The 26,842-nt window shown below is 37.0% G+C and overlaps 2 protein-coding genes across 4 annotated transcripts; both read right to left on the reverse strand.

The window, feature by feature from the left end:
- npepl1 (aminopeptidase like 1) lies at nucleotides 1-11,996 on the reverse strand. Its single transcript, XM_052130374.1, has 12 exons — nucleotides 11,846-11,996; nucleotides 8,717-8,902; nucleotides 7,849-8,019; nucleotides 7,037-7,126; nucleotides 6,839-6,920; nucleotides 6,525-6,667; nucleotides 6,309-6,386; nucleotides 6,026-6,126; nucleotides 5,768-5,891; nucleotides 2,797-2,973; nucleotides 805-915; nucleotides 1-718 (listed from the first exon to the last, which is right to left on the reverse strand). Exons 1-12 carry the CDS (start codon nucleotides 11,993-11,995, stop codon nucleotides 554-556), a joined length of 1,578 nt encoding a protein of 525 aa, XP_051986334.1. The 5' UTR covers nucleotide 11,996; the 3' UTR covers nucleotides 1-553.
- A 672-nt stretch (nucleotides 11,997-12,668) lies between these two features.
- Nucleotides 12,669-23,514, reverse strand: LOC127647086 (syntaxin-16-like). Of its 3 annotated transcripts, none has more exons than XM_052131175.1 (8): nucleotides 23,125-23,514; nucleotides 20,489-20,596; nucleotides 19,656-19,796; nucleotides 19,324-19,486; nucleotides 18,926-19,014; nucleotides 16,712-16,855; nucleotides 15,530-15,610; nucleotides 12,669-15,351 (listed from the first exon to the last, which is right to left on the reverse strand). In XM_052131175.1, the coding sequence occupies exons 1-8, from the start codon at nucleotides 23,203-23,205 to the stop codon at nucleotides 15,247-15,249; spliced, it is 912 nt and encodes a 303-aa protein (XP_051987135.1). In that variant the 5' UTR covers nucleotides 23,206-23,514; the 3' UTR covers nucleotides 12,669-15,246. The 3 variants fall into 3 exon arrangements, with proteins under 3 accessions (XP_051987135.1, XP_051987134.1, XP_051987136.1); XM_052131174.1 differs by having other exon boundaries at nucleotides 23,074-23,514; XM_052131176.1 differs by having other exon boundaries at nucleotides 20,860-23,194.
- Between the last annotated feature and the right edge of the window lie 3,328 nt (nucleotides 23,515-26,842).

Below are 26,842 nucleotides of genomic sequence, written 5' to 3' on the forward strand. Positions count from 1 at the left end.
TTTTTTTTTTAAACATTTACTCCGAAAAAAGATCTTTTCTTTCCATTCACATTCTGTATCCTCCATTTACCACTTAAAAAAATGGCGTCAAAAGTAGCTGTCAGTGCACATTGTCGAAAAACAAAACAACAAAAAACAAAATGTACACTGACATGGTGAGTGTGTTGTTATTTACCAACACACTGATTGAATTTTTTATATATTGATATAATGATTGAAAACAAACCCCAACACCTTAGCACAGTACTTACTAATCCTTTACTATGGCAACTTCAAAGACACACTGAAAGAGATTCACGTGAACATTACAAAACAGTAAGATAACATTGCACTTTTATTTAAGAATGATTACCTCTGCATATTCTGAAGACATTGATGGAAATTCTCTGCAGTGGTAAAAGTGTAATTGGTTGTAGTGTGTGTGTGTGTGTATGTGTCTGTGTCTAAAGGATTCAACTTTGGTGTTGAGGAAACTATATGCGTACAAAGTGTAACTGATATTTAACCATTTCCACTTAAGTTTTGGTAAGATTAAGAACAGTTTGAATTGATCTTAGATAAGTCTCCTCCTCTTGCAGTCCCTCACCACATGGTCCTCAGAGGCAGGTTTTGCGGTGGCGATACCCAATGGGGACACAGAATTAAGCATAGGGTCCTCGGATGCCTGGCCGAACAGAGCCAAGAGCAGGGCAACGCCAAAACCTGTGGCCCGCTCCCCCTGTTGATGGTCCATTTAGATGAATTATTATATTTTCTAGTAAAAATTATAGTTTCTTTCACTTATGTAATGCTCAATATACTCACAGCATGCACAGGTGAAGCAATGTCCACATGCACCCAAATGCCTGGCCAATCAAAACCCAGATGAGAGCCAATGAAAAGACCAGCACAAGAGCTTTGAGCATTCTCACGATCCTACAGAAGAAAAATAAAATAACCCAGTGGTCAAATCCTTATCTTCAGAAGCAATATAATAGGTGTAGTTGAGAAACAGATCAATACATAAGTCCTTTTTTTAGGTGGTGATATGCACAAAGAAAATTAATCCACAAATTAAAAATGGATATTTAGTCAAAACGTAAATATTTATTAGTTTCTCACCCACACTTATATATACAGCCGTGGCCAAAAGTATTGGCAGTGACATACATTTTGTGTTTTGCAAAGTTTGCTGCTTCAGTATTTGTTGATAATTTTTTCACATGTTTCTATGGTAAACTGAAAAACAATGATAAGCATTTCATGAGTTTTAAAGGCTTTTATTGGCAAAAACATTCAATATATGCAAAGAGTCAATATTTACAGTGTTGACCCTTGTTCTTCTTAACCTCTGCAATTCGCTCTGGCATGCTGGATATCAGCTTCTGGGTCAAATCCTGACTGATGGCGATCCATTCTTGCCTTATTAGTGCACAACACAGGACTCATAGCGTTCACCTTTTCTTCTACGGATTATCGATTTTCCAAATGTCCCAAACAGTCGGAAGGGGGCTTCATCTGAGAAAATATCTTTGCACCAGTTTTCTGCTCTCCAATCCTTGTACTTCCGGCAGAATTTCAGTCTGTCATTGATGTTTTTCTTGGAGAGAAGTGGCTTCTTTGCTGCCCTTCTTGACACCAGGCCATTGTCCAAAAGCTTTCGCCTCAGTGTGCATGCAGATGCACTCAGAGCAACCTGCTGCCAATATTGAGCAAGCTCAGGAGACTTCCTGTTGCTTGCTGGACACTCTGGGATGTCCTGAAGCCTTCTTCACAGCAGTTGAACCTCTCTCCAGTTAAACCTCTCTCCTTGAAGTTCTTGATGATCCGGTAAATGGTTCTTTCAGGTGCAATATTCTTTGCAGCAATTTCCTTGCACGTGAGGCCATTTCGATGCAAAGAGATGATGGCTGCATGTATTTCTTTAGAGGAAACCATTGCAAACAAGAACACAATGATTGGAAGCACTTCTTCCCTCCTTTTATAGCAATCAGTCTGCTCTTATAAACCAATCAGAATGGAGTGATTTCACCTGACTAGTACTCGTTCACACTTTCCGACATGCTGCTGATAAGATTAGTGAAATGATGTTAACTGGTCATTTTGTGCCAGGGCCAATTTTTTTGGCCAATTAAGCTTTTTGCAATTATTTAAAATGCATCTGATCACTTTGTACAATAATCTAGAAACAATGTGACAACACCACAACAACTGAAGCAGAAAACTTTGCGAAACAACATTTTTGTCACTGCCAATACTTTTGGCCACGGCTGTATTCTGAAGATAAGAATTTAACCACTTCAGTCATATGGATTACTTATATGCTGCCTTTATATGCTTTTTGGACCTTCAAAGCTCTGGTCACCATTCACTTACATTGTATGGACCTACAGATCTGATATATTATTCATAAAATCTTCATTTGTTTTCACCAGAAGAAAGTCACAGGCATGAGGATGAGAGAATTTTGATTTTGGGTCAAGTACCCCTAAGGAAACAGTGTACCAGTTAAATGTACTGCAGTTTGAAACGATAATAAACACGTCTTGAAACCCTTTCACTCTGTTCTGTCTGGCTGTCTTTGTCTGTTCAAATGTGCATTACTTGTACAGCTGGAGTTGCGCTTACTGCCCCCTACTGAACATACAGGTGACACTTTAAGCTTGAATTGCCCTGTTGGTCGGAAAATTCTTCATTACAGTGGCGTGATTGCTATTAATCACTTCAATATAACTGTTGTCCTTTTTAAGCTGCAGACCTGTAGTGACCATTTGAGCATTTAAAAAGAAACATTTTCCCCTCCATCTCTTTTCTCACCGCCACAGAGTTCTTCATGTCAGCCACAGCTGAGGTGAATTCACTGAAGTGAAGTTCAGGGCAGTAGACCAGAGGATGTGCCAAGTCTCCACTGCTACGGCCCGCTCTCACACACGCTGCCTCCCACTGCTCATTGTTGGTCATCACAGCTGCATGGTACTTCCCAGTGGAGATTCCCTACAAGAGAAACCAACAGACGTAAGACTTTCTACAACACTTTTTGACCCCAACCAAAGTCCCTTTTAATGCATGGCAGTCCACTCGCCGGCCATCTTTGGAACGCTCCCAAGCAACTATTTTCAATGAATACAACAAGTTGCATGAAAGTACAGCTCCTATCTACTTGAATGGGGAAAGACTGAAATCTCCAAAACAGTTGGTCAAGATTACAATCAAAGAACTTATTTCAAATCAGCAGTTGACAACAATATCATAAATTGTGCTTCTTCCCTCAGATTATTCTAAAACAAAACTATTTTTCAGGCTGGTTCAGTTCACGTGTATGCGTGTTTTTGAGTTAAACGACAAGTGATATCTGGATCTAAATGGTAATTAGCTCTTTTACCTGTAAGGTGGGACTTCATTTTCTACATCCGCCATATTGGACGTTAAAACGTTTATACAAGTGCACCATCTTGGGCTAAATATTCTGTGCTAAGGAGGCAAATGGACCCTCTTCACATTTCTGGGTGTGCAACAGAAAATTGGTATTAGTGATGAACTTTTTTGTTCCGCCTTTGCTCCAACAGCAACTATGTTTCCACAACTTTTCAAAAGAGGGAGAAAAAAACTAAATGTACACTAAATAACTACAAAAAATTTTATAAAATAGTTTGCTAAATTATACAGTAATTAAATAAAGCAGCATCCCAGTCTCTGAAAAGAGTCCACAGGTCACATTTGAACTCTTATTAAAAAAAAGCATTGACTAAAGAATATAATAAATGAACATATTACGTATTATCCATTGAAACAATAAGTTGGGGTGGAACACATCAAGAGCTAATCTAAAAAAAAATGTTTCCAGTGCGACTGAGGCTGGGTTTTTCCTAGATATTGAGGCACAGACCACAAAACTGAAACCATTTGACTCCTCAAGTGAGAATGTTCTAGTTTAGAGTGCTATTGAGTAAATCAAACCTCTCAAACAGTAAACAGCCCTGACATACTAAACAGCACTGAAGAGGAAAAGAGCAAAGAAAATAAAGTTATCAAAGTAGACCGTGATCTAGTCTAGTTGATGACACTTACTACAATTTATCACTGTTACAGTAGTAACAGTAACTGATATTTGGACAAAAACCTTCATATTAAATAATCTATTAGACCTCCTTTTTATTACAACTACGACAGTTGTAACTGTTAGCTACTTGCTACTGCTTGTCGTGACAGGACTGGGCGATACATTGTATATTCACGATGTATATTGCTGCCGATATAAAATACAAGCAATATCGTGATGTTGAAGAAAATAGCTGTACTACCAAAGAATTGAAGGTTACTATTTTGGCCACTACATTTCCTAAAGAGCGCATATTAGACTAATTTTATGATTCATGGCTGCAAAATGATTAAATAACATTCAAATGTCAGCATTATCATATGTGATTATTAAACATCAAAAGACTGCAATTCAATTAATACATGTTCTGGGAACAGGTGATGGGCTGTTTGCACATGCAGTGTGTGCATGTGGGGATCATGATATGCTCTTTTAAGCGGTCTCAGAGGACATAGCATATATTGTGAAAGAAAAACGCTGTATGTTTAAACATTCACGTAAATCCAAAAATTTGTAGCCGCTACAAGTTATTATACAAATGTGAAAAAAGGACTCAGTATCACAGAAAAGGAGGTGGTGACAGCGTTTCACCAGATTTGTAGTGAGTAACATTGCAAATTGTCAAATACACGCCACACTTCCCGTGTTCCAAGCTCAAGATGAATGTGAAATATGATAGCACTTTCAGCTCTCTGTCAAAATGTTATACTGTACCAGAATAAAATTCAACTGGGCTCCAATAAGTGAGTTTTTGTACACACTATTAATTCACAATTTTTTTTGATGGTAAAAATATATTTTTATTACTGTATTGGTGCATCTAAATAAAAATGATAAAATATCATTCTTGTGTTAGTGGAAACATACCTTCGTTATTTTTAGATTTTTATTTCATTCATTACAATTTTTGAATATACTTGGCTGCAATGGCTGCTTGGTTGAAATTATGGTTCCTCTGATTAAAAAAAACCACTTTTAATGACATTTCAGAACAAATACAGAATTATCGAGATATACATATCAAATATCATCAATATCTATAGAATTTTTGCAGACATATCTTCCATATATGCTCCTGTGAACAATCATTTCCATAAACTTTCCTGGAAGAGAAAGACTAAAGCATTTAGATTACCTCAAAACTAATGGCAAATAAAGAGAAAAGAGCGAGGAGGAAATTTAGTTTGTCTCATTAACATTGTTCTCATAACGTACAATTGGGAGTTTTTCGGTAAGCACCAGCAAGGATCTGCATGACAAAGACAAAGTGATTAAGTGGGCACTTTTATAAACAGACCAGTGATTCCATCACATGACTGTGAACACACAGTAAGAAGTTGAAGTAAAATTTTAACCCATTTTAGCTAAGAAACAAAGTGCAACATCCGTAAAACAGTTTTGCACACAATTAATGGAGTTCTCCAGTTGTCATGTTGGTTATATCATGTGACATTTTGACTTCTCTTTTTACACACAGCCTGATAGAACATCTGATATGCAATATCTTATTCTCAGTCAAAATCTATAAAGTCCTGAATGCATGCGTCTCATAAAAGATAGGATGTCAGCACTGTAATTTAATATGTAATTAATATCTTCTGTCTTAAAAACAAGCATATGTATTCAGGCTTTCAACAGTACTTCTAAAGTTAATGACCATCACACATGAATGTGTCAGCACATACATACCTGAGCTCCGGTCAGCGTCGCCATGTCCAGTATGATATCTGCAGACAGATCTTTACTCGCATAGACAACACCATCAGACAGCACCAGCCTCCCTTCAGCATCTGTGTTGTTTATCTCCACCGTCCTGAAAATCAAGAATACTTGTTAAACGGATAATTGACCCAAAATGTTAAGTCTGTCATCATTTACTCACAGTCATGCTGTCATTCTGCCTACTATCTCCTTCGGTGTCCTTTGTTAAACTTTGTCAAAACTTACTTTCCAGAGTACAGAGTGTGTATGTCGTCTGGCCGAGTCGCTGTAGGTCCCACTGCATTCTCTGCCAGACAGAAGACTGCATGAAGATTGTCTTTAAAGCCCTGAGATACACACAGCGGATTGCACACACAGTAAAGTCAAAATCTCAGGTTGAAAACCAGCAAAATCCTGCAGTGAAAACCTAGAGGACTTCAGATGTGGATATACACAAGTTTAGCAGTGATTTAGGCTTGTGATCTTGTAGCTACCATCCATGTTAGGAGAAATAAAATCCCTTTTTTACCTGTTTAACAGTAGCTTTAAAAGCTCCCAAAACGGCGGCAGCTCCACCGCAGTCTCTCTTCATTCCAGGCATTGTGGTCTAAAGTGGTGGGGGAAAAAAATGCTTTTTAAAAGTGTCCTTGCAGACTGTAGATTGTACTTATTGTTTGTGTTTGAAGTAAAAAGCATTTTGCAAATATTTTCGTACTCCAGGCTGACAGCGAGGAGCGGTACTCACTTTGCCCTTGATGCTGAGACCACCTGTGTCATAGACGATGCCCTTGCCCACCCAGGCAATGGTCTGTGTGGCACCTGAGGGAGTGTGGCTAAGCACAGCCAGGGCAGGGGGGTGCTGTGCTGCTTTACCAACTCCATAGATACCTAAAACAGGAGAGATTTTACACACAAGAGCTAGAAAAATAACCACTAAATCAGCAGTTCTAGACATAATACATCTATTCACTCATCTTGTGATGAGAATGCAAGCTCATCTAATTCGTTACATGTTTAAAAATAAAATTTAAAGCAAAAATACAAGCAGTGACACATTACCTCCAAAACCTTTTTGTTTCAGTTCTTCTCCTCTAATTATAGTTTGAGTGATGCCTAGTTCATTCCCCACGGCCTTTATTTCCTGTAAAAGATTGCACAATACATCATGAGCAGAAGAGAGCCAAAGTAAAAAATGTATTTATTTTTTTCACAATTGTCATTGAGCTAGATAAACAAACTTTGAGAGGAGGCACTTGCCTCCAAGAAGTTGTCAGTATTCATCTCGCTGCATGGAGTGTCCACGATTCGAGCAGCCAGACGAATTCCGTCAGCTGCAGTTGCGAGACACTGAAAACAATCACGCTCACATTACTATTGCTAGATTAATAGATTTTACTATTAATTCTCCTCCCTGCCCAGTAGGTGGCGATATGCATGAAGACGGCAAATCACCAAAAACAAAAGATTGTGAAAGTGGAGATTTATTGTAAAAAAGGACTTAAATATTGATCTGTTTCTCAACCACACCTATCATATCACTTCTGAAGACATCAATTTAACCAATGGAGTCATACAGATTATTTTTATGCTGCCTTATGTGCTTTTTAAGCTTCAAAGTTTTGTACCCTGTTGACTTGCCTTGCCTTTGTGTTCAGCAGAAGATACACATCTGGGATGGCATGAGGGTGAGAAAATAGAGAATTTTCATTTTTGAGTGAACTATCCCTTTAATGACTTGCGTTCAACCAAATTGGCCGGTTGCTAGGGAGGGTAGAGTCACATGGGGTAACCTCTATATAATATGGTTAGTTCTCGGTGGTGTGCGTGGGAGTTGAACGTGGATGCCGCGGAGGGTGGAGTGAAGCCTCCACACACACGCTATGTCTCCGTGGCAACGTGCTCAACAAGCCACGTGGTAAGATGCACAGGTTGACGGTCTCAGACACGGAGGCAGCTGGGATTCGTCCTCCGCCACTCGGATTGAGGCGAATCAATACGCGACCACGAGGACTTAAAAAGCTCTGGAATGACTTGAAGGTGAGTAAATAATTTCAGGATTATTATCTTACCTCCAGTGTGGAGACCTCCAGTGGGTCATTGTCCTGACCCACAGTGATAAACTCCACAGTGACATGTTTCTTCTCCGTCCTGCGTGAGGACGTTGAGCGTCGGGAGAACACAGGAAAAGCTCGAGCGATGGCACATGCTGATGCAAACACATCTGACTGCTCGCACACCATCTGAACAGAAAAGTCAACATTTCAGCCAATGTTAAGTTATTTTTCATAGGTTTAAAGAGTGCTATATAATTTAGATATAATGGTTCAAATTATAATATATCTAGCGAAAAGACCTGAAAGACATTTACTTACATCTGAAAGTGTCAGTTAATTTAACTGTACTTTCTGTAAAAGTAGTTTGATTGACATGAGGGTGATTAAATAGTGAGAGAATTTTGGGTGAACTATTCCTTTAATTACTTAATGTAACTGGATATGATAATGATACAAAGGTGAACAGGTGTACTGTATGTAGTTTGAAGTTGGCTTCTGTTTCGATATATGTATAAAAAAAAAGAAATTCAAGGGCTGGAACGTGACATCTTGAATAAATCTTCATCTTATTTATGAAATGGAAAAAGGAGAAACAGTAAAGTCAATGAAAAGGGAAATGGAGATTAACCAAAGAGCCAAAAGGTATCAAGACCAATTGATTAAACCTAAAAGATAGGTCTTTTTTGTTTTGTCTTTATGATATTAAATGCTCTATTATTTATGCAACTTGTTCGAAATAACTACGTATGAACAGAAAAGGTTGAAATACATTCCAACTTTCTCTCTTAGATGTCACAGTTCTGATTCCTGGATGGCTGATCTATGGCAACAGCTTTAGAAGAGGGACTGAATTCTGTTGTAAGACGTGTGAAATGAAACCAACCACAATGCAGCGGATGTTGCCAGCAGGCAGGCATGTTCGGACCAGGCGGGTAAGAAAGTGTGCAGATGACGGGCTGTTATGCCGGCTGACTCGTGAAGGAAGGGCTGCCACAGCTGCAAGACTCAAATACAGCGGGCAGCTATCAGTGGGGTTTGGGTTCAGAGAACCCAAAGCTGCTTGCCATGTCTGGAAGCAAAACATATACAACATACATCTTCAGCAGTGCACAAGTCATGGGATCGATTCTCAGGTAGTGCGTGTACAGGTGAAACTCGAAAAATTAGAATATTGTGCAAAAGTTCATTAATTTCAGTAATTCAACTTAAAAGGTGAAACGAATATATTATATAGACTCATTACAAGCAAAGTAAGATATTTCAAGCCTTTATTTGATATAATTTTGATGATTATGGCTTACAGCTTATGAAAACCCCAAATTCAGAATCTCAGAAAATTAGAATACTGTGAAAAGGTTCAGTATTGTAGGCTCAAAGTGTCACACTCTAATCAGCTAATTAATCCAAAACACCTGCAAAGGGTTCCTGAGCCTTTAAATGGTCTCTCAGTCTGGTTCAGTTGAATTCACAATCATGGGGAAGACTGCTGACCTGACAGTTGTGCAGAAAACCATCATTGACACCCTCCACAAGGAGGGAAAGCCAAAAAAGGTAATTGCAAAAGAAGTTGGATGTTCTCAAAGTGCTGTATCAAAGCACATTAATAGAAAGTTAAGTGGAAGGGAAAAGTGTGGAAGAAAAAGGTGCACAAGCAGCAGGGATGGCCGTAGCCTGGAGAGGATTGTCAGGAAAAGGCCATTCAAATGTGTGGGGGAGCTTCACAAGGAGTGGACTGAGGCTGGAGTTACTGCATCAAGAGCCACCACACACAGACGGGTCCTGGACATGGGCTTCAAATGTCGTATTCCTCTTGTCAAGCCGCTCCTGAACAACAAACAACGTCAGAAGCATCTTACCTGGGCTAAAGAAAAAAAGAACTGGTCTGTTGCTCAGTGGTCCAAAGTCCTCTTTTCTGATGAGAGCAAATTTTGCATCTCATTTGGAAACCAAGGTCCCAGAGTCTGGAGGAAGAATGGAGAGGCACACAATCCAAGATGCTTGAAGTCCAGTGTGAAGTTTCTACAGTCTGTGTTGGTTTGGGGAGCCATGTCATCGGCTGGTGTTGGTCCACTGTGCTTTATTAAGTCCAGAGTCAAAGCAGCTTTATGGAGATGCTGACTTCATTTTCCAGCAGGACTTGGCACCTGCCCACACTGCCAAAAGTACCAAAACCTGGTTCAATGACCATGGTATTACTGTGCTTGATTGGCCAGCAAACTCGCCTGACCTGAACCCCATAGAGAATCTATGGGGCATTGCCAAGAGAAAGATGAGAGACATGAGACCAAACAATGCAGAAGAGCTGAAGGCAGCTATTGGAGCATCTTGGTCTTCCATAACACCTCAGCAGTGCCACAGGCTGATAGCATCCATGCCACGCCACATTGAGGCAGTAATTAATGCAAAGGGGCCCAAACCAAGTACTGAGTACATATGCATGATTATACTTTTCAGAGGGCCGACATTTCTGTATTTAATATCCTTTTTTATTGATTTCATGTAATATTCTAATTTTCTGAGATTCTGAATTTGGGGTTTTCATAAGCTGTAAGCCATAATCATCAAAATTATATCAAATAAAGGCTTGAAATATCTTACTTTGCTTGTAATGAGTCTATATAATATATTCGTTTCACCTTTTAAGTTGAATTACTGAAATTAATGAACCTTTGCAAGATATTCTAATTTTTCGAGTTTCACCTGTATATGGAGAAGAACTGAGCTTAAGAGAAAACAGAAAAGTTGTAACTGTCACCACACAAAGCAGTTTCTTATCAATCAATCTTTTTAAATGACAATGGATTGGAATCTAGCCTAGCTAAAGCACTGATCAAATCATTGATTTTGATCAAGCATTACTTACACAACAACCCAACTAAACAAGATAACACAAATTGCATTACCCTTACAAGAAACTACTGTGACATTACCATGATATACAGATGGCATCATATTCCTGTACTATACTAGTATTTACATGGCACTTCAAAAAATACTTTGGTACGTTTAAAGCTACACTTTGTAACTTCTGGCCCACTAGCTGTTAAATTAAACTACATGCATCTTGTGAAGAACATTGCTTTGGAAATGATGCAAGTTGTGCTTCAGCTCTGCTCCTCTGCACGGATGAATGTGATTCGCGGCACCGGTGTACACATGAATACAGGACATATTATCAGAGCGAATGGACAAATAAAGAAAAGAAAAGACTGATATAAAGATGGACCGATATATAGTTTTTACCGATAAAATCAGTGCCAATAGTTGCTTTTTGGCACTCCTGGTAATTTGAGCTAGACTGATATATGATTTTTACCGATTAATCAGTACCGATAGTTGCTTTTGGAACTATCATTAATTTGAGGTAGATCGATATATATATATATATATATATATATATATATATATATATATATATATATATATTAGAGATATTAATGATTAATCGAAAAACGATATATTGTCATTAACAATTTGATCGATTAAGTTTATCGATCATCGATTAATAGATTTCAGGACAAATGCATTCAGTAGCCTAGATGTTGTAGACAGCAGATATTGATAAGGTTGTCTACACAGTCACCCGCAGCTAAAGGGACTTGCGCTCTGCATGTCATTAGCCGGTTCACAGAAGAAGCCTCAATGTATGTGCCCCTCATTCTAAGAAAAGACAAATAAAAATAATTAACGTTCTACGTTTTGTCGGCCTTTTCCAAAACCTTAGTAATCGGTAACGGCAAAACACTATCAATCATCCTCTAAAGTAAATACATGGTATCCATGATATTTTAAAAGGTACGAAGTTCTTTTGGTGTAACACACACACACACACATCGTAGTAGCAATCGTAAATTGTATTTTTTCATTTGAAATGGCAGATGATCGTATCGGTGTGTTCAAAAACAAGTCGGTTCAGGCAGATTTCTCTCTATCTATCATCATTAGCCGGTGAGCTAACGTCAACGGAAGGCAGTGTGTTTACAATCACAGTTACTTTATTAATGCTACACACCTCTTTGGAGACCACGGGCTGCAGCTTTCCTTTCAGCTGTGTCCAGTTGACTTGTTGCAGGTTGGAGAGATGGCCGACGATGAGGATCGGGCGGTGCTGCGGCTCCGAGTCCCCGGCAGATGCCTTGAACTCTATCACAACATTCGCCATCTTCCGCCCGAATGAGACGCTAGTCGGAGGGAACATGAACTTTGACCCTCACAGACTCTGATGATGCGCATCACGCGAGTCCTTGTGCTGAACGCAGAGTTTACGCATTTATTAAATTGATATGTATTTTACGTTTTTGTTCAAGATGATAACAATGCAAAAAAGTACCATAGTATTACCATGTTTTTAAACAGTGTACCATGGTACACACTGACAGTTTTCAGTTCTCTGAAAACTGTCAAGTCTCCCAAATTAATTACCTAATTTCACCTAAATATTGGAATAGCCAGAGGCATAATCTGATAAATCATTATTGTCATCATTACACATAGAAAAACAGATCGTGCTTTGGTAAGTCAAAATTATGAGATAAAAAAAAATCATAATGTTTAAATAAAAGTCAAAGTTATGAGATAAAGTCATTTAAAAAAAATAATAAAAAGTAATAATTCTAAGATAATTTTTTCATTGTTAATCAATTACTTTACACCCTTGAAATTGCAAAACACTGATATCAGGGTGTGTGTGTAAGTAATTGATTAACAATACTTAAGCATGATTTTTTGGGCTTTTTTGTTAGTGAAGAAGGTTTTGCTGAAGTACACTGCAAGACCCTACATATATAAATTACACAAGACACAAGTTTTTTTAATTTAATAAAAAATCTGTTTAATCTTTACAGAAGTTCTAGGTTCATATAGCATACAGTAGTACCATAATGGAAGAAAAATATGAAATATTCACACCAGGTATCACACCAAAACTGACAAAAAAGATGGAGTATTGAGATAACCAAATGAAATGTGTTTAAGCCTTATAATGCGCTGCTATTTTTCAACACATCTCGCCTTCTAAAATATCAGAATAAATTGCCTCTGTATTTATAAAAACACCGTCAACTTTATATTTTTTCCCATCATACAGTAGTGGTGCAATTAACCTATGATTTTTGAAATACAGAAAAACATAAATCATCATTACAATAATAAAAGCTCAGACTTTCGACAATGCTACCAAAGGACAACAATAGAACTCCATAAACTGTACACATATTTTCATCTAAAATAAATAATTTAATCTCATACAGGAAACATTAGTAAGTCAGGAGACCCAACTGAGCTTCAGTCCGGATATGGTCAGATATTAGAGTTCAGACTGACAGATACGGTAGTGGCAACACCAGTCAATGAAAAAGCACATAAAAAAAACAAACAAACAAACTGTAATTTCACATCATCATCCAAGTTAAGTGCACAAGTGTCCACTCCTTAAGGCAAGGAAAGGAGTGAAGCAAAATAAATGTAGCTAAATCACTCCCTTTATCAAAAATATCACTGAAAGTATACTGATATTATGACAACAACACTGCTAAACACATAATGCTGCATTACAAACCTCCACTGACATAAGCAGAGGAAATAACGGTCAGTTATGGTTGCCTGTTAAAAGACAATGTAACATTTAATTAATTCAATACATGTCATATTCCCAACCATTAAATTAAAATTAAAAGAATTAAAAGGATTTTAATTTGTGGAAAAGACCATGATAAATGCATTCCACATTCTTTGATCATAACTTACACGGTTCACTGGAGTGTCAATGCTTCTCTTTTAAAACAAGAGCAAGTGAGCTTACATACACACAAAGTTGAGATTTCCAAGAGCTTGATGTGGGGGGAACCACAGACTTCATGTGAGATTTTATCTAGGGCACACACTGAACACAAGTAAAACCTAACCTAAAAGCAAGGTTTTGTCCAAAGGCTGCTCACAATGTCATATGGGAGTTTAAAGGGATAGTTTACACAAAAATGACCATTCTCCCATCATTTACTCACCCTTATGCGATTCCAGATGTGTATGACTTTCTCTCTTCTGCTGAAAAAAAATAAATATTTTTGAAGAATATTTCAGCTCTGTGGGTCCATACAATGCAAGTAAATGGTGGCCAGAACTTTGAAGCTCCAAAAAGCAAATAAAGGCAGCATAAAAGTAATTCATACGAATCCAGTGTTAAATCCACATCTTCAGATGCGATTTGATACGTCTGGGAGAGAAACCAATCAATATTTAAGTCCTTTTTTACTAAACATTCCTCCCTGCCCAGTTGCTGGCAAAATGCACAAAGAATGTGGAAGTGATAGAAGAGATTAATTGTGAAAAATTACTTAAATATTGATGTTTCTCACCCACACCTATCATATCACTTCTGAAGATATGGATTAAACCACTGGAGTCTTAAGGATTACTTTTATGCTGCATTTACATACTTTCAGGAGCATCAAAGTTCTAGCCACTATTCGCTTGCATTGCATGGACTTACAGAGCTGAAATCTTCTGCTAAACATCTTTGCGTTTTGCAGAAGAAAGAACATGAGGGCAAGTAAATGATGAGAGAATTTTCATTATTGGGTGATCTATCCCTTTAATTCTACAGAGTTACAACAGTTTTTGATTGAAACCGAGGCCAGGCAGACGAGGAAAGTTGGTAAATCTTACAGAAACATGTCCAGGTTATAGTTCACTCCAAAATCAAGAGAAAATAAATTTTACTTTACACTGCATAAAGAAAATGCTGCCTATTTGTAGGACCATAAAGATATTTTGCATTGTGACATTCTCATTACTGTAATGTATCTGAATGTTTTACAAATGATTTGGTAATTCAAATGATTCTCATTATCACTATAATACAGTAAATATTACTTTTTTATTTCTTTTGATTTTGAGGGTGAAATATGATCCGTAAAATTCTATTGACAGGTTTTGTGAGATTCACCCAAGTAGATGAAATCATCTTCAAGGAGAGATACAGACAAGATTCCAGCCTTCAGAGGATACCTTATATTGTCACATACTATTCCCATTTACTCTTCAAACTGAATAACAAAGACAGTTGAGATAAACATGCTGCTATCTTGGATCCACGCTCCTGTGCTGTGCTTGTGTAGGACAAATTGGCCCTATGAACACAATTAAAAGGAACTTGAATACTTCCACCACCTCTTACTAAAGCCTATTTCCTGGACTGCCCATTTCACAGTTTAAACGCATGAACTTTATCTGGTGGCCTCTAGAGGGCGCTCCTTATCGTTTTAATTTTTCAAAAACATAAGCAGCTTTGGTTTGACAAATATTCCACCCTCAAACAATGGTTCAAAGGTCAGCATGTGTACACACTTACTTACAAACACAAGCAATACATTGATATTCTCTCACACATTCAGCTGGATCCCTCCATGGAATGATTCAACTAAACTTTGTCCCAAACAGAATAAGTATTAGAACAACAACTATGACGAAGAGAATTAATATGACCAGCATCTTGCGGTTTTTCTTCTGGTACTGTTCAGCCTAACAACAGAGAAGGAAAAAAGGAAAAATTTTATATATTTCCATTTCCACTATTTCATTTAACTTGACTTATAAACTATAATCTGGATGCAAAGTAAATTTACATACGTAAAAGTCAGCCAATTAAACACTTGACATGTTGCTTAACACATCACCATAAGTAGGATAAAGGCCTCACCTTTTGCAACTGCTGAAGTCCCTCCTCTGTTTTGACACACGATTGCTCCACATTGAAGTCAATTCTGTCGAGGACTGTGCCCTGAATTTGATTTACATCGTCTTTAACAACACTTTTTTGTAATATTTCTGTGTAAAATATACATAAATATAAACAGTGTGTGTATACACTGATCAGCCACAACATTAAAACCACCTGCCTAATATTGAGTAGGTCCCCCTCATGCTGCCAAAACAGCACTAACCCGCAAATTAGAATAGCATTCTGAGATTTTATTCTTCTCACCACAATTGAACAAGCAGTTATTCGAGTTACTGTAGACTTTGACAGATCAAACCAGTCTGGCCATTCTCTGTTGACCTCTCTCATCAACAAGGCATTTCCATCTGTAGAACTGCCGCTCACTGGATGTTTTTTGTTTTTGAAACCATTCAGAGTAAATTCTAGAGACGGTAGCATGTGAAAACCCTGTCTGGCATCAACAATCATCCATGTGATTATCTAATCAACGAATTGTGTGGCAACAATGCAGTGCATAAAATCATACATATACGGGTCAGGAGCTTCAGTTAATGTTCACATCAACCATCAGAATGGGGGAAAAAAATGTGATCTCAGTGATTTGGACCGTGAAATGATTGTTGGTGCCAGACGGGTTGGTTTGAGTATTTCTGTAACTGCTGATCATCTGCAATTTTCAGACACATCAGTCTCTAGAGTTAACTCAGAATGGTGCCAAAAACAAAAATAAATCCAGTGAGCGGCAGTTCTGTGGATGGAAATGCCTAGTTGATGAGAGAGGACAACAGAGAATAGCCAGACTGTTTCAAACTGACAAAGTCTACGGTAACTCCGATAACGGCTCTGTGCAATTGTGGTGAGAAGAATAACATCTCAGAATTCTATTTTGCGATACGGGTTGGCTCTGTTTTGGCGGCATGAGGAGGAGCTACACAATATTAAACAGGTGGTTTTAATGTTGTGGCTGAGCGGCATATATATATATATATATATATATAAAAATATAAATGTATTTGAACCCAATTACTAAATAGATTGTTATTCTAGAGAAATTGAGACATCAAAAATCAGTTATGTGTGACTTAAATCAGTCACTAAAATGTTTATTATGGGACCTGCTACAATTTTCTGCCTATATACAATACCTTAAAGCTCACTGACCTGCTCAACAACCATCCCAGCAAGATCTCTAAATATCTCATTAAGGTCAGAAATGGATTGTACAATTTGTCGAATTTCTCTCTCCCGCTCTTCTACCATCACTGTGTTCTGCTGAACCTGGACGAGCTGGTCATCCGTAAATCCCTAAAAAGTGAGAAAAAGATTTTTGAAGACAAAGCCCAACAGTATACTAAAAATAAATTAGAATGGATGCACCAACATAGAAATTTTGTTCAAACCCAAATATTTGTAGATTATTGCTCACAACCAATATAAATCTATACAGTAAATGAAAACACGACACTACAGCGGCAATCTAGAATGGTATTTTCTTTACGTGAAATAAAATGTTAAAACATAATTTACAGAAGAAAAAACAGTTTACAACTTCTGAAAAGCAGTTTGTAAAAAGAGTTTACCTCTTAAAAAACAACAACAACAAAAAAAACCCTGTTATTATCATCTTCCAATACAATGCTATTAATGGTAGATACCGATAGATATATATATATATATATATATATATATATATATACACATGTACACATACAGTGCCTATAGATAATCATCATACCCATTTGTAAAAGTCACTTTTTTTTGTCTTACATTCTGAAATTAAAACCCATTAAAAAATATTTTTCCAGCTTTATTTACTAATTTTGCCTTACAACATTTAAGTAATGGAAAAAAGCAAAGCCAAAAATGTATAAAAGATGAAAACTAGAATAACAGGGTTCGAAAAGTAATACCCCTGGATTTAATACTTTGTAGAGCTACCTTTTACTTTAATGACAGCCATCAGTCTGTTTGGATATGTCTCTACTAGAATCACACACCTGGATTGGGGAATATTTGCTTGTTCTTCCTTACAGAATTGTTGTATTTCAGTCAAATTGTGGGGCGAGCGGCGATGGACTGCTCTCTAGAAGTCCATCCACAGGTATTCTATTGTATTTGGGTCAGGGATCGGACTTGGCCACTCAAGGACTTTGACCTTCCTATCCTTAAGCCACTGCATTGGATAGGAAGGCAGTGTTTTTAGGGTCAATGTCATGCTGAAAGTTTAACCACCTGCCCATCTTCAGTTGTCGAGTAGAGGGTCGCAGATTTTTCTCAAGTATTTGGGTGTACATGGCAGCATCCATTTTCCCTTCAATCCTGACCAATTGCCCAGTCCCTGATAAAGAGAAACACCCTCACAGCATAATGTTGCCACCACCATGCTTCACAGTAGGTATGGTATGTTCTGGGTGGTGTGCTGTGTTTGGTTGTCTCCAAATATAGCACTTGGAGTTCAGTCCAAAAAGTTACATTTTTATCTCATCTGACCATAAAACCTTTTGCCACATGATATCAGAATCCTCCAAGTATTTTTTCACAAAGTGCAAACGAGACTTAGTATGGCACTTTTTCAGAATAGGCTTCTTTCTTGCCATCTTGCAAACAGGCCAGCTTTTGTGTAAAGCTTGGGAGATTGTGGTCACGTGCACAGACTGATCAATCTCAATCCTTCAAATTTGCCTTTGACCTCTTGATAGCTTCCCTGATCAATATCCTCCTGGCACTGTCATCCAGTTTGGAGGGAGAGCCCGATGTAGGCAAGGTTTTGATGGTGCCATGCACTTTCCTCTTCTTAATAATGCTCTCAATGGTACTCAGAGGGATAGAAACCTTTGAAATCCTGTTGTACCCTTCTCCTAACCTGTGCCTCTACACAGTTTTATCCCAGAGCCCTTTTGAAAGCACATTTCCAACCATGATGAATTCTTGAATTCATTACCATGAACTACTAGTAGTGGAATCATAATGGAACCGATGGTTTTATTCTGAAGTAACCAAAACCACTAAAACTGATGTCAAGTGGGAGCCAGTTAGGCAGGTATGGAATCTGAAAGGTGATTGGTTGAACCTGAGCAAGTTTGAAATGGTTACTCTTATGGGGCTGATCACTTATCCATACCAGGGATATTACTAATTAAATTGTAATAATTGTTCAGATTTTTTAACATGTTATTTTCACTTTGATGATGAATGTTATAATGTGTAAAAAAACAGCTGGAAAAGGTTCAATTGAATTAATTAAAATTTCCAGGGTGTAATGCTACAAATGATAAGGATTTTGACAATGTATGATGACTTTCTATAGATATTAATATATACACATATACACACACACACACTATGAGTATTGTAGCGTTTGACAAACATTCTTACTCTGTCATATGCTGCAATATCATCATCTTCCTCCTCAAGAGGACCAGAGTCAAAAAAGTGCTTGGATCTTTCTTCACGGTTTTTCATGCCTGCAACCAAAGCAATAATGTGCCGTCAAAGAATTCAGCATACAGCAAAAATTATTTGGCATTTCTCTATCCTCGATTTTAGGATGGAAAATGCATGTTGTCATTATAATTTTTCCCTTGTGCAACTTTTTATAATGAGGAGAGTATAAAAAGTACAGGAAATGATGGAAGAGGGGGAAACAGACTGGATTACAACTTCTAGAAGAAACTATTTTTAAAGTATACTGTTCATGTAGCATGCAAGTAAAACAAAGTCATAGAGAGAACACCTAGGTTTCAGATATCTTCGGTGTGTGTGCATACACTTACGTTTCAGGTAGCTTGATTGAGTGTGTCTAAAGTTGATTGACAGTTCTTGAAGGCTTTGGGCCAATGAGGAGACCACATTCGTCAATAGTCTCTTTTCTTGCTCTATACAGTGATAACTCTGTGTTTGTATCCCTGTTACCGCCCGCTGACACCTGTGAAACATCTACACACACATACACACACTACAGATGCTGAAAATTGTTTGGTTTTACAATGTGTGCAGTGATTTATTGCCATCATTTATCGACTTGTCCAAGCGTTTAAGTAAACCATTTTAGTTATAACAGATGTTACTGGATTAAACCAGCATTTCAGAATGTGTGTTCCTATACCTGTGTTATTTCCTGTGTAGTGATCTCAATGGCATGTTCCTCCTCACTGCTGTCGTCCAGTGTGGGGCGGTTCATGTGTTTATCGTGCAGACTGGCCAGATCCTTCATCTTCTGACGGATACGTGTGATTTCATACTGAATCTGCAGGAACAAGACATTCACTGTTCATTCTGGGTTTCACAACCAAAGGGAAGAAATCCAAACGCAGTTGAATCCAAGATCCTAATATATCGGTCTATCACACTGAGATTCCTAATTAAATGTGCATTCCTTCAAAACTAACTTCTGAATGTCAGTTCTCAATGTGCTGACTGGGGGAAAAGAGGAGACTTCTTATTTCTCAGACATCCGGTGTAATCAAGAGCACTTTCAGCATTGTAAGAGATGATTAGAGACGATTCTGTACTGTCACTACAAAGTACGCCAGATCAAAGTAGTGTGCTGCATCCTCCACAACCTAGCACCCAGATCGACCTGCAAAGATGGGGAATTGCACCATACTAATTGCGTGCAGCATTAATGTTTTGGATGTGCTTGCACCATTATTTGATTTAAATTATTCCTGTTGTGAATCAGGTGCTAAACAATGCAGAAAGCATGTGCAAATAAATGTTAATAATAAAATTACATTTTGTGAATTTTCCCCATGCTTACAAACCTTGTCTGTAGTTGTATCTAATTTTTCTTATATGCCATTAAACTGACATGCTTCAGATGTTGTCAGTAGAGTTTAACTTGATTTTTGAACCATGAACATTCTTTTTATTGTCAGTTTAACAATGTATCCCATACTTTCATTTTATGAACGCTTCAAACAATTCAACATATCTTACCTCATCCACACCCTCCACCCATTTAGGCGGGAGTCTCTTTGAGACACCAATAGCAGCCTCAGGATCCAAACTAATGCCAGACACCAGAGCCATACGGTCATCAGCCAGCTAAAGGACACAGAAGGCAGAACAGTAAAATACAATCACATTCACACTTATTCAATAACACATTTCATTGCTCGTCACAACAACAAACACAATAATCCTTTTTGACTCTTTTGAAATAATATACAGGATACATGAGCCAAACAGACTCAATCATAACTCATGACTATGCTCACTTTAAAAAAAAATATTTTGTTAACTTTATGGGAAAATATGTGGAATTCTGTAGGTGTAGATGACCTAAGGTTAAATCATTCGGACAGTACCTCATCAAACTCCTAATGTGATTGGAAGACCCCAGCGAAGTCTCATCCAATGAGGAGCGAGATTGAAGAGAAGGGGAGGGACAGAATGAGTGAGAGCAGATGAGCCCAAGATAAAAAAGCAGTGATCAGCATCAAAATGACAGACAGAAGGACATACTGGAAGTAAAACTGGACAAATCAGGAACACAGACCAGTAAATGGTTACTATTACTAGATGGCAGAAAACTCCACATATATGTTAGGGATGCATATAAATGTCATATTTGCCCATTCCAGCCCAATCATTACAACTTTTCCATCCTATTGTTACTGTAACTGTACTGAAACTGATGTTATTCATAACTGTCTGATTCATAAATGTGCAAATAACTAGATATCAGGTTTAAAAAAAAATGCACTTTCTGATGTTTCTGAATCTATAAATTGTAATAAAAAAAATTATATGCAGGTAAATAAATCCCTTTTAACTCAAAACATCACAATGACTTGACTACCATAGATTTAAGCAGTGCACAGTCAGTATTTTGCAAGGCAGTTCTTAGAAAGAACACAAAAAATGCAAACAGGGCAAACATGAGCATGCAAGTGCAGATAGTAAGGAATGGACAACAAACAAAAACCAAGCATGCATGATATATGATTGCAATGATGTCTGTGCTCGTATCTTATGGCTTGGCTTTACATTTTGTATTTGCAGATAAGTTTGCTGTCTGTAAAGACCCAATCATACTCCGTAAATCTACTTTCAATGATTTATTATATTACTGGACTATTCAAAGCCATGCTGGGTACCAGGCCACCCACCAACATCAAAGAGAAAGAAATATGTAAAGCATATCTTATCTGGGGAAAGATCTATGCAAGACAAAACATAATGCCTTCCACTGGAGCCTCATTTTAGAATGGAAAAAAAAACAAAAAAAACTTAACTATGCCAAAGTGTACAGATCATCAAAGAAATAAGTATCTCACAAATAAAGACTGTATTACTCATGTTAGTAAATGCATACAAATTTACAAGGTGAGAGACATTTATTTAGGGAGGTATTTTGGAAGGAATTAACAATTTTGACTTCATACAATATTTAGATGGTTAACAAGCACTCTCAAAGAAAATCCAAAATAACCAGAATGCAGAATTAACTGCAATTGTACTAGAGCAATTATAATAGTCTGTAAAATAAGAAATCAAATTTTAGATTTAGCTTCTTAACCGATTTGCTAGCAATTGTCAAAACATTTAATAAGATAATGCCTAATTTGCATATTTAAAAGTTAAAGTTACAAGACACATATGAGAACATATCATTTTGAATAAAGAAAATGGTTTTGCCTGTAGTACCTTTACTTAAATAAATATTCCAGATTCAATAGACGTTAGGCATAATATTGATTACCACACAAATTAATTTTGACTCGTACATATTCATGGCTTGTAAAATTGGCTATAACTTTACACAGAAATGTACGGGATTTTATCACACTAAATTCATGTTAACACACATTTTTTACGTCATGTGGCAATACTTTTGAAATAGCGAGTATTTAACGTTTACATATTAGCCATATATACTCCATTGCAAGTTCCTCATTGGAACCCAGATTTTTTTATTGCTTTTTTTGTTTGTTTTTTAAAGAAAAGGAGGGGCAAGTCAAAATTAATTCTTGTGGTTATCAATATTATGCCACAAATGCTGACGACTGAGCTTTACTTGTATTAAACCCGGAATATTCCTTTAAGATTACAGACGTCGTTGAATTGAGCGTGATATTCTTAAAATCAAAGTCAGTGCTAAAATACAAACAAACTCTGCAAAATTGTGGTACAATGAATATTGTTTATTTGTGAATGACGTTCTACCTATTTTATTTACACGTTATTGCATGGTCACTACAATCATTCCTCAGTTTCTCGTTGTAGAAATATACAGTACATGATGTAAAAGCACGACTGTGATCAAGACATGTTTGCAATGAATATCTGGGTAATTTCATTGCTATTCAAATATGCTGGGGTAAATTAAAATGCAGCAGTGTGTAAACAGTTTTATGACTAGCCAGCTGCTCATACAGCAAACAAACAATTGAGGTTTGTTGGAGCGACTGACAGCGCCAGTGTACATCAACAAACATCACTAGCTAGGGTTATCTAGCTTGATCAAGTATCACACACACTCCAAAACAACCAATTCGGACAATTAACAATAGACTCACCGCAGCATTGCTACGTGTATTCAGAGTACGACGAGGGTCGTATGTACTCACTTGCTCAGCCAAAATCTGCCGGTTTTGGATCGCATTGTTCCGCATTAATAAGAAGGCATCGGTCAGTCGCCGAGTTGCCATGGTTACTCAATACGAGAGGATAGTAAAATTGAATTAACGACGACCTGTATCGATGGCTGTCTTCAGATTAGTTACTGAGCTCGTCGTCAAGGCAGTTGACTACTGAACTAGCGTGCTAGCCTGCAAAACGTAAGGCAGGCTCGCGCACCAGTGGTCAACACCTCCAATTTCAGATGCTGTGGCTCTAGTTTAGATGTTTGTAGTCTCAGAGTTTGTATCATGTAAAATACTACAACATTACAAGACCGGTGATCCAAGTTTTCCGCTCGGTTTAGAGTGCAAATGGATCATGCCTGGGACTTCCGTGACGTGGAATACGTACAAGTGACCTCACAATTAAACTTCCGCCTTCGAATATCTTAAGTGGCTTCACGGCAAGTCAGCCCACTAAGCGGCCATCTTTGGAACGCTCCAAGACAATTTTTTTTCTATGGATACAAAGAGCATAAAAGCTCCTATCTAATTGAATGGGGAAATACCGTAATATCCATAACTGTGGGTCAAGATTACGATCAAAGAACATTTTTCAAATCAGCAATGAAATATGACAACAATGGTATAATAAAGTGTACTTTATAAGCTCAGACCACGCTAAAACGGCATTACCCCCTAGACAGGTCCAGCTAATGCGTATGCGCGTTCCAGAGCTAACTGACAAAATGTCTGTATCAAAAAGGTGATTGGCTCTTTTACCTGTAAGGCGGGTCTTCGTTTTCTACATCTGCCATAATGGGCGTTCCAATTTCTCTCTTTCATTTTAATAGAAGTGGTCCGTCTCTGCTGAGTAGTCTCTGATATCTTTTAGTTGAATATGCTTAAGTTTAAATATCTAACTTTATCCATTAGATTAAAAAGAAAATTACAACTAAGTGGATTACCATGACTAGTAATAAGAAACACATCTCTTTGTTAAAAAGTATTTCATTTTATTTAAATAAAAAAAATTTATATATTTGCTTTGCGTACGATAAAAGGATTATTGTTTTAAGTTTCTAGTTTGTTATATATATATATACACACACTTTTTAAAAAAAATTTTTTTTTAAATATATTTTAAATTATATATCTATATATATTTTAAATTATATATCTATATCTATATATACTTTTTTCCTTTTCGCTTTGTAATGTGCAATATATATATATATATGTACGGAATACGGAAGAAGCTCAGAAATGCCTGAAAGTCAATTGCCTGAACAGGACCCCCTTGTCCTCTATATCTGGTACACTACTTCTATGACATTTTGTTATTTATGTATTTATTATTCAGTTTGTTTTCTCAGGTCAAGCATTATTGCAAGGCCAAACAAGTGTGCAAAAATAAATAAAAAAAGAAGTCATTCATAATTTAAGTAATTAAAAAATCATATCTGTCCCTTGATTTCATGTCATTGGTGTTATGAATGTGAAAACGTGTATTTTTGCTCAAATGTGCATATTTTTCCACCATGTTGAAAAATATATTAAGTCAGTTCCCCTCTGGTTATATAGCATGAATATAATGCCAACATTAGTTATCTGTGTAATACAAGTCATTTATTATTAACTAAGTACACCAAATACATTTTGGTGGTCAATGATTTTTTGTGCTTGTGATGCGTCATTTGCAATTTCACCACACGGTGGCAGTGTTTCACACAAGAAAGGGCATATCTGCGATAGAGGTTGACATTGTTATTGGTAATTCACTTATGTGGAAAAAATAATAATAATAAACTTAAAAAATAGAGGCTTAACACAATTTGTGAAAACGTATTGGCATGGGAGCGATATAAGGAATAACTGTGATAAAATACTTTTCTCCAGGGGCTGGGGGAGTGGCAGGTTTTGAGCATAGCTGCGGTTGTTTTTCCCATTTGCAGGGCAACAGAGGAACTATAGTCATTTATCTCACTTATTCTGACAGTGTCAAAACTCCATCTGTAAAAACTGTAAACATGGTTAGTCATCCCCACTTTTATTTCGCTCTGTTTCTCTCTCTGTCACATATAGACTAGCAGTAAAAAATTTGGACACATTCAACTCAGCTTATTAAATTCTGCTATTAAATGAATAATCCGGGTTCAATACAAGTTAAGTTCAATCGACAGCATTTGTGGCATAATTTTGATTACCACAAAAAATAATTTTGACTTGCCTTATTTTTCTTAAAAAATAAAATAAAAAGCAAAAATCTGGGTTCCAGTGAGGCACTTACAATGGAAGTGAATGTGGCCAATCCGTAAATGCTAAAAGACTCACTGTTTCAAAAGTATAAAGACAAAATGTAAACCACATGTGTGTTTAAACATTATTTTAGTGTGATAAAATGTCTTACTAACTTTTTCTGTCTAAAGTTATAGTCAATTTTACAACATAGTTGCTGATGTAATGACAATAAACCCTAAAATGACCGTAAAACCCCAATTTAAACACCTTTAAACTCAAATAATACACAAGTTTAACAGAAGAATTCATGTAAGTGCTTTTATAAAATGATAAGCTTCACATTTCTGCATTTAAACTCTCCCAAAATTGACTCCATTCACTTCAATAGCAAATGCCTCACTGTATCTTCGATATTTGCTTTTTTGTTTTTTAAAGAATTGGAGGGACGAGTCAAAATGAGTTTTTGTGGTAATCAACATTATGCCTGAGCTTAACTTTTATTGAACCCGTAATATTCCTAGTTTTCCATGCAATCACTGCTATTTAACTCAGATGTGTGCATTTCAGGGTGACTACAAAGATATTATACAGGGGAGGTGCATTTTTTACTACATATTGCCAAGATATAACACAGCTTTAAAACTGTCCCCTACTAGGCTACATAAAGAACTGTGACTCACTGCCAAAGACCAGCAGGACCAATCCCAGAGGAACATCATTTGAAGCCCCTGTGATATACGTAAGTGAACAGTTAAAGGTTAAACCAAAATAGAATAATTGATCCAAGATTACATAACACTCTGGAATATGGACAATAAAATATTAAATAAAATATTAAATCATAACCCACTCTGGGGTTGCCGAATGAGAAAAGACAGATATAACTGGATGGATTAAATAACAAGAATACAGATTATTTATTGCATTAAAAGTGAAATAGTGGTGAGTACAGCAATGTTAGTGGGTTTAAATGAGGCCATAAAGCAGACACAACTCAGCAGGCTTTTTACCTCCTCTGGACAATAACAGAAAAGAGAGGTTGTGACCAAGAGTAACTAGCAGGGATTTCATGAAAAGAGAAGCTGTGTAACCCAAATCCCCTTCCTAAAATGTTCAGGACACTGTTTACCCTCAATTATGAGTTTTTATCTGGCATTCAGCATTCATGACATCTTTCAATGTGTCAAGAAGGCAAGCAGAACTTCTCAAGAACTCACTATGATGAACAGATTTCGCTTTAAAAGGATAGTTCAGCCAAAAAATGAATTTCTGCCATCATTTACTCTCATGCTTTTTCAGATGTTTTTCTTTCTTCAGTGAAACACAAGAAAGAGATACTTAGCAGAATGCTAATTATTACGGCTCTTTTCCATGTATAACAATTTTCCATACATTTACATTGAATGTGAATGGGGATTGGGGACGTATACTGTCGAGCTCCAACAATGACAAAAAGCAATGTAAAATGACAAAAATGTGTAATATA

The sequence above is a fragment of the Xyrauchen texanus genome, chromosome 7 (assembly GCF_025860055.1).
Source record: "Xyrauchen texanus isolate HMW12.3.18 chromosome 7, RBS_HiC_50CHRs, whole genome shotgun sequence".
NCBI classification, from domain to species: Eukaryota; Metazoa; Chordata; class Actinopteri; order Cypriniformes; family Catostomidae; genus Xyrauchen; species Xyrauchen texanus.

Excerpts from the sequence above, each read along its gene's own strand:
- LOC127647086 (XM_052131174.1), bottom strand. The coding sequence starts at position 23,205 with ATGGCAACTCGGCGACTGACCGATGCCTTCTTATTAATGCGGAACAAT. Across the intron at positions 19,487-19,655 it reads CTACACAGGAAATAACACAG|ATGTTTCACAGGTGTCAGCG; the intron begins GTATAGGAACAC and ends ATGTGTGTGTAG. Across the intron at positions 15,352-15,529 it reads GACTTCAGCAGTTGCAAAAG|GCTGAACAGTACCAGAAGAA; the intron begins GTGAGGCCTTTA and ends CTCTGTTGTTAG.
- npepl1 (XM_052130374.1), bottom strand. The coding sequence starts at position 11,995 with ATGGCGAATGTTGTGATAGAGTTCAAGGCATCTGCCGGGGACTCGGAG. Across the intron at positions 6,921-7,036 it reads ATACTGACAACTTCTTGGAG|GAAATAAAGGCCGTGGGGAA; the intron begins GCAAGTGCCTCC and ends AATCTTTTACAG. Across the intron at positions 2,974-5,767 it reads CGACGCTGACCGGAGCTCAG|GGAATCTCCACTGGGAAGTA; the intron begins GTATGTATGTGC and ends TTTCTCTTGTAG.